Source organism: Culex pipiens, chromosome 2 (assembly GCF_016801865.2).
Source record: "Culex pipiens pallens isolate TS chromosome 2, TS_CPP_V2, whole genome shotgun sequence".
NCBI lineage: Eukaryota > Metazoa > Arthropoda > Insecta > Diptera > Culicidae > Culex > Culex pipiens.
The window spans coordinates 149,788,026-149,801,964 of NC_068938.1; the positions used below are offsets into that span (position 1 = coordinate 149,788,026).

The 13,939-nt window shown below is 36.6% G+C and overlaps 1 protein-coding gene across 4 annotated transcripts in view; it reads left to right on the top strand.

The window, feature by feature from the left end:
* The window catches only part of LOC120421448 (uncharacterized), a 51,128-nt gene extending 43,528 nt beyond the window's left edge, over nt 1–7,600 (top strand). The window contains exons 18-21 of one of the 4 annotated variants that reach the window (XM_039584654.2): nt 8–758; nt 823–955; nt 6,052–6,196; nt 6,265–7,600. In XM_039584654.2, the coding sequence (XP_039440588.1) occupies nt 8–758; nt 823–955; nt 6,052–6,196; nt 6,265–6,351 (1,116 nt within the window). In that variant the 3' untranslated portion in view covers nt 6,352–7,600. Of the gene's footprint in view, nt 1–2; nt 759–822; nt 956–6,051; nt 6,197–6,264 lie in introns of those variants that run through there. The other 3 variants (XM_052709041.1, XM_039584658.2, XM_039584656.2) reach the window with 3 other exon arrangements.
* The last annotated feature ends 6,339 nt before the right edge of the window (nt 7,601–13,939 follow it).

Genomic DNA, 13,939 nt, shown 5'->3' on the forward strand with positions numbered 1-13,939 from the left:
TTGGCAGGGGCAAGCGGCGGCAGCGGAAAGAAATCTTCATCCTCATCGACTGGACTATGTGGACTTAAGAGGTTCCACCGGCTCCGACTCAGTAAGTACCACGCCGTTGTCGACTCCCCTGGCCGAGCGAGCGCCGGAGACGGTGAAGACGACCACGCCCGACGAAAGCTATGGGAGTGTTGCTGACAGATGCTCTGCATCTGTGCCGCACCTGAACATCGGGATGCCCTCTGCAAGCGGTACCGATCGTTCCGGGGTGGGTTCCGGTGCGCCGGGGCCGATCCTCACGTTGCCTCCTCCGCCGTCTACCGCCCCACCACCACCCCTATTCTACGGGCTGAGTCCGAAGCTGGAGATGCGGCTAGCCCTCAATCACGACATTCTCGGGGACGAGGATCTGATCAGCTACAACCCTGGCCCGGATCATCTGACTTCGATTCTCGGGCCCGACCTCTCCACATACCACCGGATCAGTGGGAAGGACGTGATTATGAACCGGATCATCTCGCGGGTCAACAGCTACAACAGCATTCCGGTGGCTCTGGCCAAGCATACGGCGGCGCAGGAGGCAGCGGCGGCGGCGGCTTCCAGCAACAATCCCAGCACTTCCAATCTCATCACCAGCAGCGATCACCCGCTGAAAAACGGAACGAGCTCATCATATCAGCAAAACAATTCAAAGATGGATACTCCTACTCCCAATCGCCGAAAAGCGCAAAGCCCAGCTACCTGGAACAGTTCTGGGTCTGTGGAGCGAGGTAGGTTCCCAACATGTCCGTACTTTTAGATCTTGTCTTGACTCCGTGTCACTGTGAATTGCAGAAGAAAAGACTCTGTCGGACCTGGAACGTTTGGCGAGGCGGGAGAAAGTCTACTGCATGACGCAGCTGAATCAAAACGGTTCCCCCCATCTGAAGCATACAGCTAGTTTCAACAAAAGCAAATCGTCCAAACTGTAAGTAAGATATAGATTGGCCCAGCCCGGGCAGACGGTCATAACAAAATGCATGCCATTTCAATAACAAATAATGTTTAAATAACAGAAAGTGTTATGGAATCTTCTTGAATAATCCATTTTTGCATAAGCGTTTTATAACAGTTTATGTTATCATAACAAAAATTGTTATTGATCTGATATTGGTTGAAGGCCAAACCAACTTTGGAATAACTTTTTATGTTATGGAAAAATACCTCCAACTGTTATTGAGATGATCGGATTAGTTGTTAAAATAACAAAAAATAATAACAAAGATTTGTTCGAAGAACAACTAAAAATGTTATTAGTTTGTTATTAAAATAACAATCCAATAACAAAAAATTCATAACGACGAATAACAAATCTTGTTATAAATAACCAAAAATGTTATTGGCCAAGTATTTTCAAATATCGAAAAATGTTATTCCCACGTTATTTCCGTCTGCTCGGGAGGTACAAACAACATAAAGTCCCGATCAGACGGTAATAACTAAATTCATGCCATTTCAATAACAAATACTGTTAAAATAACAGAAAGTGTTATGGAATATTCTTGCAAAATCCATTTTTGCATCAAAGTTCAATAACAGTTTATGTTATTTTAACAAAATTTGTTATCGGTCTGTTATTGATTGAAAGCCAGAACAGCTTGGGAATAACATTTTTTGTTTTGGGAGAATACCTCCAACTGTTATTGGGATGATCGGATTAGTTGTTAAAATAACAAAAAATATTAACAAAGATTTGTTTTGAAGAATAACTTGAAATGTTATAAGACTGTTATTAGGGGGAGAGGGGGTAATATGCACCCCCTAAGGGAAAACTGTGATTTCTCAACCATTACAGCATTACTGTGGAAGAATTTTGTTCGATGTTCTAAAACAACTATTATACTTCGTCACCTATGTGAAAAAAGTCTTAAAAACCTCAGTTGTTCGAAAATATCATATTTCTAAAAACATTTTTGATTCATTTCAAACAACCATGCGGGGCAATATGCACCGCAACATTGGGGCAAAATGCACTACAACAACGGGGCAAAATGCACCACAACATGGGGCAAAATGCACCGGGTAAAATCAGTTTTCACTAGTCACCACTAGATGACACCGCTGTTTTTATAAAGGAGCATCACAGCGGTGCATTTTGCCCCGACTACGCTTTTTGCAGAAAATTTAATTAAAAATGGATTTTTTTTATGTTTTTGGACTCATCTTTCTATAGAATAATGAAGATTATGGCAAAAAATTTATACCTCAACATAGGGCGTCCCAAAAAAATGAAAAGTTGTCAAATCTTTGGTGCTCACCCCTAGAATGATAGATTAGGATGTCAGGAACAATGTTTTCATACAACAAAAAATTCCCAAAAATGGTTTACAACTCGCGCGCGGAGCTTGAATGAATAAAGTGCTTTTTTCGAGTATTTTTCAGAAATGCGCGTAAAAATCATACTAAAATCATTCAAATTTGGTCGCCGTGGTTTTCAAGTTATAGTTTAATGTCCCCTGAACAAATGCCTGTACAAACATGGTCCATAAAAGCTTGTGTTTGAGCATGGCAGGGCGTTTTAGGGAGAAAAAATTGTATTTTTTAGCTAAAAAATTTCAAAAATCACTCCCCAAAACGAGCCAAAAAATTTTGCAGCCAAAACTAACGCATTCAGCTTATAGGAAATTTTACGAGGATCATTTTGCTTTTTTTAACATTCAATTTATGTCCACGCAAAGCCGAGATATTTGCATTTTAGTTAACAAAAAGTAACGAATTTTCAAAATTCTTAGTATATAAGCGTTTTTAACACAAAACATGGGCTACTATGATTACAAACGAGAAGGCATATATTTTGAAGATTTTTATTTTGCTCTCTCAAAAACGATATTTGTTCATAAAATTTCATGAAAAAACATGAGATTTTCTCACAATGTGACGTAAACGACTTATTTATTAATACTACTCTGTAATCTTCTCGATATGAACAAAAAAAGCTTTTATGGGCAACTACAGTCGACTCTCTGGTTGTCAATATCCAAGGGACCGTCGAGGAAGAGAAGCATCAGTTTACAGAACGATGCAAAATGAAGACTCGATTGAAATTTGGTTTTTCTTGCTAACCAGCTATGGGAGAGAATCATGGCAACGTCCAGCAAACACAAACAAAGAAATGTCAAACACCCTTCAAAGCATGGTTTTTCAAAGAAGCCATGGAAAGGTAAAATTATTGACAACCGGAATAGATGTTTAAAGTAAATTGAATCCAAGGGACCGTCGAGGAAAAGATCCTTCAAGCAAGAGAAAATATCGAGGAATAAAGACAATCGAAGTATGCAGCTTGAAGGGACTGAAGAATTCATCGGTACATGGAGCAATATTGATATCAAGAAGATCGACAGCCAGAGAGTCGACTGTATTTTTGAAAAAAAAAAGGTTTTTTTTAAATGAATTTGTTTAACTCGAATTTACATGCAAAAAAATCACGTCCACAGCTTGGAGATATGTACTTTAATGAAATTAATTTTGATTTATGATTATTTGTCGTTTACGTCACATTGTAAGAAAATCTCATGTTTTTTCATGTAATTTTATGAACAAATATCGTTTTTGAGCGAGCAAAATAAAAATATTCAAAATATATGCCTTCTCGTTTGTAATCATAGTAGTCCATGTTTTGTGTTAAAAACGCTTATATACCAAGAATTTTGAAAATTCGTTACTTTTTGTTCACTAAAATGCAAATATCTCGGCTTTGCGTGGACATAAATTGAATGTTAAAAAAAGCAAAATGATCCTCGTAAAATTTCCTAAAAGCTGAATGCGTTAATTTTGGCTGCACAATTTTTTGGCTCGTTTTGGGGAGTGATTTTTGAAATTTTTTAGCTAAAAAATACAATTTTTTTCTCCCTAAAACGCTCTGCCATGCTCAAACACAAGCTTTTATGGACCATGTCTGTACAGGCATTTGTTCAGGGGACATTAAACTATAACTTGAAGACCACGGCGATCAAATTTGAATGATTTTAGTATGATTTGTACGCGCATTTCTGAAAAATACTCGAAAAAAGCACTTTTTTCATTCAAGCTCCGCGCGCGAGTTGTAAACCATTTTTGGGAATTTTTTGTTGTATGAAAACATTGATCCTGACATCCTAATCTATCATTCTAGGGGTGAGCACCAAAGATTTGACAACTTTTCATTTTTTTGGGACGGCCTACTCAACACTTACAATATCAATAAATGCTTTTTATATTGTCCAAAAATCATAATGAAAGTACAATGAAAATTAGATGAAAACACAACATTTTAAAGTTTTGCAAATAACTTAAGCTGTTTTTATAATGCGTAGCTCAAATTTTTCCTGCATGGTTTAGCAATGTTAAGCTTCCAATTTCTATGATTTTTTTTCCTGGAAAATTATTTTAAATACCGAGAAAAGCAGGAGGTGCATTTTGCCCCGGGGGTGCATTTTGCCCCCTCTCCCCCGTAATTCCAATACAATTTAAGGTGATTAAAACAATTTGGGTAAATAAACAATCAGTCCCAATACTGAACAAATCTTGTTATAAATAACGCAAAATGTTATTGGCTTAGTATTTTCAAATATCAAAAAAGGTTATTCCCAAGTTATTACCGTCTGCTCGGGGTTGCTCAGATTCAAAATTGTATGTGGGTAATTCTCTACCAACTCACACGAAATCGGGAAAAGTTGCCCCGACCCCACTTCGATTTGCGTGAAACTTTGTCCTAAGAGGTAACTTTTGTTCCTGATCACGAATCCTAGGTCCGTTTTTTGTTATCTCGTGACGGTGGGGCGGTACGACCCCTTCCATTTTTGAACATGCGAAAAATAGACGTTTTCAATAATTTGCAGCCTGAAACGATGAGATAGAAATTTGGTGTCAAAAGGACTTTTATGTAAAATTGGACGCCCGATTTGATGGCGTACTGAAAGAAAATGGCAGAGTTTTTAAAACTTTTTAAGTGTTTTTTCGATGGAAAATACGTTTTTTTCGGAATTTTGAGTACGCTATCAATCGGGCGTCCAATTTTACATAAAAGTCCCTTTGACACTAAATTTCTATCTCTTCACAGTTTCAGGGCTGCAAATTGTTGAAAAACATGTCTTTATTCGCATGTTCAAAAATGGAAGGGGTCCTACTGCCCCTCCGTCATGAGATATCAAAAAAGAACCTCGAATTCGTGATCAGAAACAAAATTGACCCCTTAGGACAAAGTTTCACGCAAATCGAAGAGGGGTCGGAGCAACTGCTGTGTGAGTTGGCGGAGAATTACCAATGTACCACGTAATCGTACCACGTGATAGGAAAGTATCTTAAAATTCGATTAAAAAATTACTCTCCATGTTAATCAATAAATAGTTCGAAAATTTGTAAATTGTCAATAACCGAACCTGCTTTTATTTTTTGTTTTGCTCAAATTGATTAAAACTATGGCTTAATAATGACCAATTTTGTTAAAGCAATTATTTCGGCCATTTCGGTCTTTAAAGGTACACATCAACCAGATCTTTTGCACCAAGATTTTTGTTACAGACTTTTTAATATCTTCAAAACTACGGGAACTATCAATATGATATTTTATTCATTCCCTAAAGTTCTGTCATCAAAGTTATTCACAACAAAGTTTGACTCTTTTTACCATCAGATTTTTGCAGGATCGTTTGACAATGTTGAAATAAGAAGACAACTTCCTTGGTTGCTGCGCACCCTTAAACCAAAATATTTATAAAATGTTGAAAATTTTTAAAGTTAATTTTTGTTAAATTATCCTGCAATCGAGAATATGTCTGAATTCAAGAAAAATCAGGTTCACTATCTTAGATCTCACTTTGATCATTTGTCTGGTTTCTGTAAAATTTTACATTTTTCAAATGTTGAACAAAGTTTGTAAGCCGTCTGCCAATGTTTTCTGATTTTATTCTGCATTGGAAACTATATTATATCAAACACACAAATTATTAAATTTCAATTTTGAAAATGGTAATTAAAATGCCTTCAAAACAGATTTGAAAAAAATTCGGAAAGAAATTCGTTTAAAGTTCTCCACTTTCGTCCCAGATTCACCTTCCTCTCGCGGCGCAACTCGGAGAACCAGCTGCACCGGTTCTTCAGCACGTCCAAAGACAGCGGTGACGGCGTCGGTGGCGACGTTCCTACTTCGCATTCGGACTCGAGCCGGATGAACTCGCCCCGGAAGGACAATGTGAGCATATTTCGAAAGGTAGCGGAGTGGTATTATAACGAGTTAAAGTTTCGTTTCCCCCTCTGCAGGACAAATCACTCGATCGACGGTTCTGGAAGCAGCTTACCAAACGACGACGTAACAGCCTAAATGAGCTTTCGGCTAGCGAATCCTAGACTTAGTGGACTTTATCGATTTTTGACTACTCAAAACTCAAAACCTACCTACCTACAGTTTAGCTATACCGCGTACTATCGGCAGATTAGTTTGTTCTTAGATAGATAGAAAAACCAAAAATATCGTTCGTTATGATAAATCGTCTTCTTCGTCTCCCTATAATGTCCAGAGTGTTGTTTCTTCTTGGTAGTATAATTAGCTGAAAGTAAAGCATTTGGAAAATCGCCAGTTTGAGCAAATTGTAACTACTGATAATCAAGCAAAGGAGTACCGATCTATCGAAATAAAAAGTTCTACTTCTGGAATAGGATTCTAAGACACAATAATTAGGGCATAATTTAAAACAGTGTTTTGGGTGCAGCAACAGTGCTAAGTCATTCGACGGTGAAAACAACAACAATTAAGCGAATCAATTCGTGATAGTAGTTAATAAAAATCTTTTAAAAAAAACATAATTGGCAGTAACAATTTGAAGAAGCTAATCATAACATTTTTATGATACGGTAGTCCGTAGGTAGTGAACCTTCTCCAGTGTAAATATTTTAGCATCTTTTTTAAAACAAAAAAAAACACAACACAATTTATAACTAACGCGAGAATCAAATTTTGCGAATAATTGTGAAAGGGACAAATGTGTTGCCACACACCGTGATAATTAAAAGGAGGAAATGTAGTTGTTTTTTGGAGCATCCACTGAAAATATTTTCGATACTTTGTAAAACGTTTGACTGTGTTTAGTGCAAGGCAATAGTAACTAATAAGAATGTGTTTTTTCACTGTTGACTAGTGTAACTTCGAGCCCTTAGTTTTTCTTTCCAAAACAATACGATGTAGCATTTCAGAACAGGTCAATTCGATGCCAGCAGAAATATAAGAGAAAAAAACGGGTCCCGTCCTAACTTTTTGTAACGCCGACAACGCAATGCCAAAATCTCTCAGTTTCATTCAAACACGTCCAGCATAACAGAAACAAACAAACAAAATCTTCAAATTCCGTCGAACTCAACCGAATCCATCTCACATTTGTGTAAATAGAAGCCAGATTTTAACACCACAAACTCACACATAGATTTTCAAACAATTTCAACTTGGATCAAACATTATAAAACACATAACTGAAACGCCAAATAAACAGCTTTATATAAAAGAAAGAATGAAATAACGAGAAACCAGATCGTAATGAGGGCGAAACAGCATTTTAGCTATTTATAATCTCACTAACGTACATTAAACTAACAAAAAAAATCATACGAGCAAAGTCTTACAATTTTAGCAAAAACAAATTACCCCATCGTCCGAAATATCAACTGGGAATGAAAAGAAAAATGGAATTTGAGATAGAAGAACAAAACTTGAGCATGAGATTTCAAAGTGTCTGACTAAAAGCGTGTGCACGGCAGAGCAGAGTTATTTCTTCTTTCTTACAGAGAGTATTTTGCCTTACGATAAAGAAAGATTACCATTGTAAAGCACACATTTGGCGGAAAATAATGCATACTTAACAGGAATACGCGAGCAGTAGATGGCATCGAAGCGGAAGGAGGAACTTTCACAGAGTAGTAGCGAAAGTATAACGAACATTGTATCAAAAGTTGGAAAACAAAAAATAAAATTCACTTTCATTAGACAAAAAAGTAAGCGTGATTCAAATTAAATATCACATTTCAGGTGGCAGTGCGTGGCCGAATGGTTACGCTGTTCCTGTAAGCGGATGATTCTGGGTTCGATTCCCATCTGCTCCAACCTTCCATCGGATGAGGAAGTAAAATGTCGGTCCCGGCCATGGTTGTTAGTCCGTTAAGTCATTCCAGGTGTAGGAGTCGTCTCCATGCCATAAGTACAAGCAACACACCAAACCAAGCCTTCTCCGGTGGAATCGCTGGCGACGGTTGGACTCGGGTCGTCAGTTCAAACACTGGGGTAGAAGGTTCCTTGGAGTAGAAAGAGGTTTGGGTGCTATCAGGGTAGGTAAACCATCACCATTGCACTATCATTGATGCATATTTCGGTGCGTTCCTCGTCTCTTAAAATTTCTCTTCTCTTTCGCAGCCGAGTGATGGTCGGCTTGCTATCGCGAATATCGAAAGCCCAACGAACCGACGAGAAATACCGTATCGCTGGCTCCGATGGAACTATCGTTCCAACCGGAGAGACACGCACACGAAATTGCTGTATACGTACACTGGAGCTCACGCACACAAATGAACTCATTTCTACAGCGCTTACGGGCGAGAGAATTTCACGATTGCTCTTTCTCTTGCTTTTTGAGCGAGGGGACTGGCCGTGTGAGAGATTTTTTTCCGTCTTACGCATCGGTTTGTTCGTTGCTCGCTATTTCATCGGCGTCGTTTTCGCTTCGCTCTCTTGATGTAGTTTTGGGAGAACGCCGAAAATTTGATGATTTGAGCGAGGGACGATATTTAAAAGCCCTCGCCATCGGCGAGGAAACGAGAAAATACCATCCCTGGGTGCTATACCCATTCAAGCCTTCGGACTTCTATGTTCGAGCAGAAACTTGCAATAGAGACCACAAAAGACCCGGGGGTTGTTAATGTGGATGGTTTGATTTTTTTTTATTTGATTTGATCACATTTCAGAAAAAGTTTTTATTTAATATCGACAAATTTATAAGTATTAGGATTAAAGGCTCTTATTGTGAAATTGAAATTTTGTTGTATGAAAGAAGTCCTTAACTTAAATTACTTATCTTTCATCTAATTATGTGAAAAATGAAATTATTAGTAGAGCAATTCCAGCTCAAATCAGGATTTTTTCTGGTGCTTTTGTACCCTACTCCTTCCGATTTCAATGAAACTTTGTAGACATGTTATCTTAGGCTTATATATCCCGGGCAGACGGTAATAACAAAAATCATGCCATTTCAATAACAAATACTGTTAAAATAACAGAAAATGTTATGGAATCTTCTTGAAAAATCCATTTTTGCATAATGGTATAAAAACAGTTTACGTTATCATAACAAAATTTGTTATTGGTCTGTATTGGTTGAAATCCAAAACAACTTTGGAATAACATTTTTTGTTATGGGAGAATACTTCAAACTGTTATTGGGATGATCGGATTAGTTGTTAAAATAACAAAATATAATAACAAAGATTGAGCATGAGCATGAGCATGAGCATGAGCATGAGCATGAGCATGGTTGACTGCCAATGAGCTGCTACTCCGTTATTGACAGATCAGCTGAAGTTAAACAATGAATCAAAAATGATCAGTGGGAGCCAGCCATCACTTTATTAGTCAATACCGGTGCCCTCCCAAGAAGCCTACAGTTCAACGAAAGGGAGGAATGTTAGTCCGATAATTGAAGTTGCAGATTCATCAAGCATACAGTTTTTCGCTATATACCTGTTGATATCGCATGATACCGTTGAATCCACAGCATCTCCTTCAAGCATCATGTGATTAATATTTTTTTGGGTTAGTAGGATAAGGTATTGGCTTTTCGATGCCTCCCGAGCTACGATGCTATGAGGAGGACTTTCATAACAGACCCGTTGGCGAGCCTTCCGAGCAACGATGCTATGGGAAGGTCTTTCTGGTTAACACACAAAATCACTCACACACAGTTATTTTGCTCCACTATTATCTCGACGTTCCAAAATGTCAGCGCGTCTTTCGATAATTATATAGAAATGGCTTTTTCATCGTAAAAAATAAAACATTATTCAAAAATTGTATACACAATTTAACTTGATATACAAAGGGCTTTGAAAATCACAAAACAGTTAATTAAGATTACACAAGCACATAAATCACAAATTACTCAACGAAAATGATGCTCAAGACGCAAAAAATTCAGTAAGGCAAGCGCGTGGACACGTCGCAGCACACAATTCACGACAAAAATGCGAAACAAAAGGCACACACAAAAAAAAACAATTTTCACTCCGAATAGGGTAATTCTCTACCAACTCACACGAAATCGGGAAAAGTTGCCCCGACCCCTCTTCGATTTGCGTGAAACTTTGTCCTAAGGGTAACTTTTGTCCCTGATCACGAATCCGAGGTCCGTTTTTGATATCTCGTGACGGAGGGGCGGTACGACCCCTTCCATTTTTGAACATGCGAAAAAAGAGGTGTTTTTCAATAATTTGCAGCCTGAAACGGTGATGAGATAGAAATTTGGTGTCCAAGGGACTTTTATGTAAAATTAGACGCCCGATTTGATGGCGTACTCAGAATTCCGAAAAAACGTATTTTTCATCGAAAAAAACACTAAAAAAGTTTTAAAAATTCTCCCATTTTCCGTTACTCGACTGTAAAAATTTTTGGAACATGTCATTTTATGGGAAATTTAATGTTCTTTTCGAATCTACATTGACCCAGAAGGGTAATTTTTTCATTTAGAACAAAATTTTTCATTTTAAAATTTCGTGTTTTTTCTAACTTTGCAGGGTTATTTTTTAGAGTGTAACAATGTTCTACAAAGTTGTAGAGCAGACAATTACAAAAATTTTGATATATAGACATAAGGGGTTTGCTTATAAACATCACGAGTTATCGCGATTTTACGAAAAAAAGTTTTGAAAAAGTTACTTTTTGCGTTTCTCTTTGTTTCGTCGTCCGTGTCTGTTGCGGGTGACCATGAACGGCCATGATCGATGACGACCAACTTTTTCAAAACTTTTTTTCGTAAAATCGTGATAACTCGTGATGTTTATAAGCAAACCCCTTATGTCTATATATCAAAATTTTTGTAATTGTCTGCTCTACAACTTTGTAGAACATTGTTACACTCTTAAAAATAACCCTGCAAAGTTAGAAAAAACACGAAATTTTTAAATGAAAAATTTTGTTCTAAATGAAAAAATTACCCTTCTGGGTCAATGTAGATTCGAAAAGAACATTAAATTTCCCATAAAATGACATGTTCCAAAATTTTTTACAGTCGAGTAACGGAAAATGGGAGAATTTTTAAAACTTTTTTAGTGTTTTTTTGGATGAAAAATACGTTTTTTCGGAATTCTGAGTACGCCATCAAATCGGGCGTCTAATTTTACATAAAAGTCCCTTTGACACCAAATTTCTATCTCATCACCGTTTCAGGCTGCAAATTATTGAAAAACACCTCTTTTTTCGCATGTTAAAAAATAGAAGGGGTCGTACCGCCCCTCCGTCACGAGATATCAAAAAACGGACCTCGGATTCGTGATCAGGGACAAAAGTTACCCCTTAGGACAAAGTTTCACGCAAATCGAAGAGGGGTCGGGGCAACTGCTGTGTGAGTTGGCGGAGAATTACCCAATATTTTTACGACAACGCGCTCCCATTGCCAATTATGCACTCTGATTCGATTACCACAATCACTCACCCCATACAAACAGCGACACAAAAGCACACGCAAAAATTAAACTGAATAATCACGACATCGCGTCCCCACTTCCAGCGCACAACTCTAAACAAAGTCCTTTAGGGGGTATATCAAATAATAAAAAAAAATCAACTCTCAAAATTTCAACTTTTTCGAATAATTTTAGATTAGGGTCCCCGTTTCATGGCAAAAATAATGACCCCGATGAAAATGGTCAAAATTATCCCATAGTTCTAGCCCATTTTTAGCAAAGTCCCTTAGAGGGTATATCAAATATTTAAAAAAATCAACTTTAAATTTTTCAACTTTTTAGAATAATTTTAGCTTAAGGACCCCATTTCATGATCAAATTGATGACACTGACGAAATTGGTCAAAATTATCCCATAGTTCCAGCCAATTTTAGCAAAGTCCCTTAGGGGGTATATCAAATAATTAAAAAAAAAATCAACTTTAAAATTTTCAACTTTTTAGAATAATTTTAGCTTAAGGACCCCATTTCATGGTCAAATTAATGACCCTGACGAAATTGGTCAAAATTATCCCATAGTATTAGCCATTTTAAACAAAGTCCCTAAAGGGGTATATCAAATAATTTAAAAAAAAAACAACTCTCAAAATTTCAACTTTTTAAAATAATTTTAGCTTAAGGACCCCGTTTCATGGCCAAAATAATGACCCCGACGAAATTGGACAAAATTATCCCAAAGATCTAAACATATTTAACAAAAGAAAAAATAATAACAGATTGTGTTATGGACACTTAAAAACTTTTCCATTTGTGCGATTTATGGTAATTTTATTTCTAAGTCAGAATACCAAACGAATAACAAATCTTGTTATTAGGAGAGTTTTTGAAATGTATAACATTTCCTCTTATTAGCGTGTTATTAAACATTTTCAATATAATATCACTTCAATACCAAATCTTGTTATTTTATCAGAAACTGTTATAATTTTTTAAACAGCTGCCAAATTGTATGGACACAAAAAGAAACAACTGTGGTCATTAGGCAGGCCCCGCAATGTTTGAGCTAGGCTGGCTGATTTCGTATTCCAATTATTTCGGTTGTGCTAGACAGTTTTATAAAGTTAAATTTCAGAAGATTAAGAATTTGATGGAAGAATATATATTACCTTTTGTATTTAAGAGTCGAAAAGAACATTATTTCTTGATTATTTTGAAGAAAAATATTTTTGTCTGATTTTCTTTTTTGCCAATTTTGCATAAAAGTTCCTTCTACAAAAAATGTCTATCTCTTCACAGCTTCGGGCTAGATATTATTTGAAAATGTTAAACGTGAAAATGCAGAAAAATGGAAGATCTCGTCACAAAATATCGAAAAATAAACTTCAAATTCGTGTTTAGGGACCAAAGCTATTGTAAGAGCAAAGTTCAATGAAAATCGAAGATGGGTTAGGACAATTTTTCCGATTTTGTGTGGGTTGGTGGAAAATCACAGAAGTGCAAAATTACACGGAAAGAAGGTTTATCGTGAATCTTACTAATTTTCGGTTAAAAACCCTAAAAAAATTGGTTGTTTTTCCAACCACGATTTTTTTTAGCTGGAAATCCTAAAAAAAATTCCTGGATTTGACAGCTGGATCCAGGTCCTAAAAATGATAAATCCAGCTAAATTTTTAGTAAATTTTACTAATTTGCAAGCTGGAAAAATGCTGTCAGTCTCAAAAGCTGTATGTTTTGAGAAGATCTGTTAGCTATTTTAGCTAGATTTTATGGTATTCTAGGAAGTTTTATAGTAAGCCCAGCGAGTTTTTAGGCTGTTTCAACTAGTTTTTTTGGAATCATTCTCAAAATTTTCCATTGATGGCTGCGAAGCCAGGTATTTTCACACATCTTTTTAGCTAGTTTAGCTAACTTTGCCACTATTCTTGGTAGGTGTTTTGGTTGGAATAGCTAATTTTTCCACAATTTCTACAAGTTTTCTTTCAAAAGCCTTCGTTGCTGCCTGCAAAGCACGCATTATTCACCCAGCCTTTTGGCTGATTTAGCTCGTTTCTTTTTTGTTCTTGCTTCGTTTTTCGGTAAGTCCAGCTAATTTTTCGACTGTTTTAACTGGTAATTTCGAAATCATTTTAAAAATCCCTTGCTGCCTGTAAAGTTGTTTTTTAATTTTCAAAAACACTTTTTGCTACATGCTACAACAGTTTTTTTGGTAGAGTAAGTTCTTTGGATGTTTCAATAGTTTCCAGGCTTTTTAAACTACGTTATAGTTGATCATCCTAATAGTA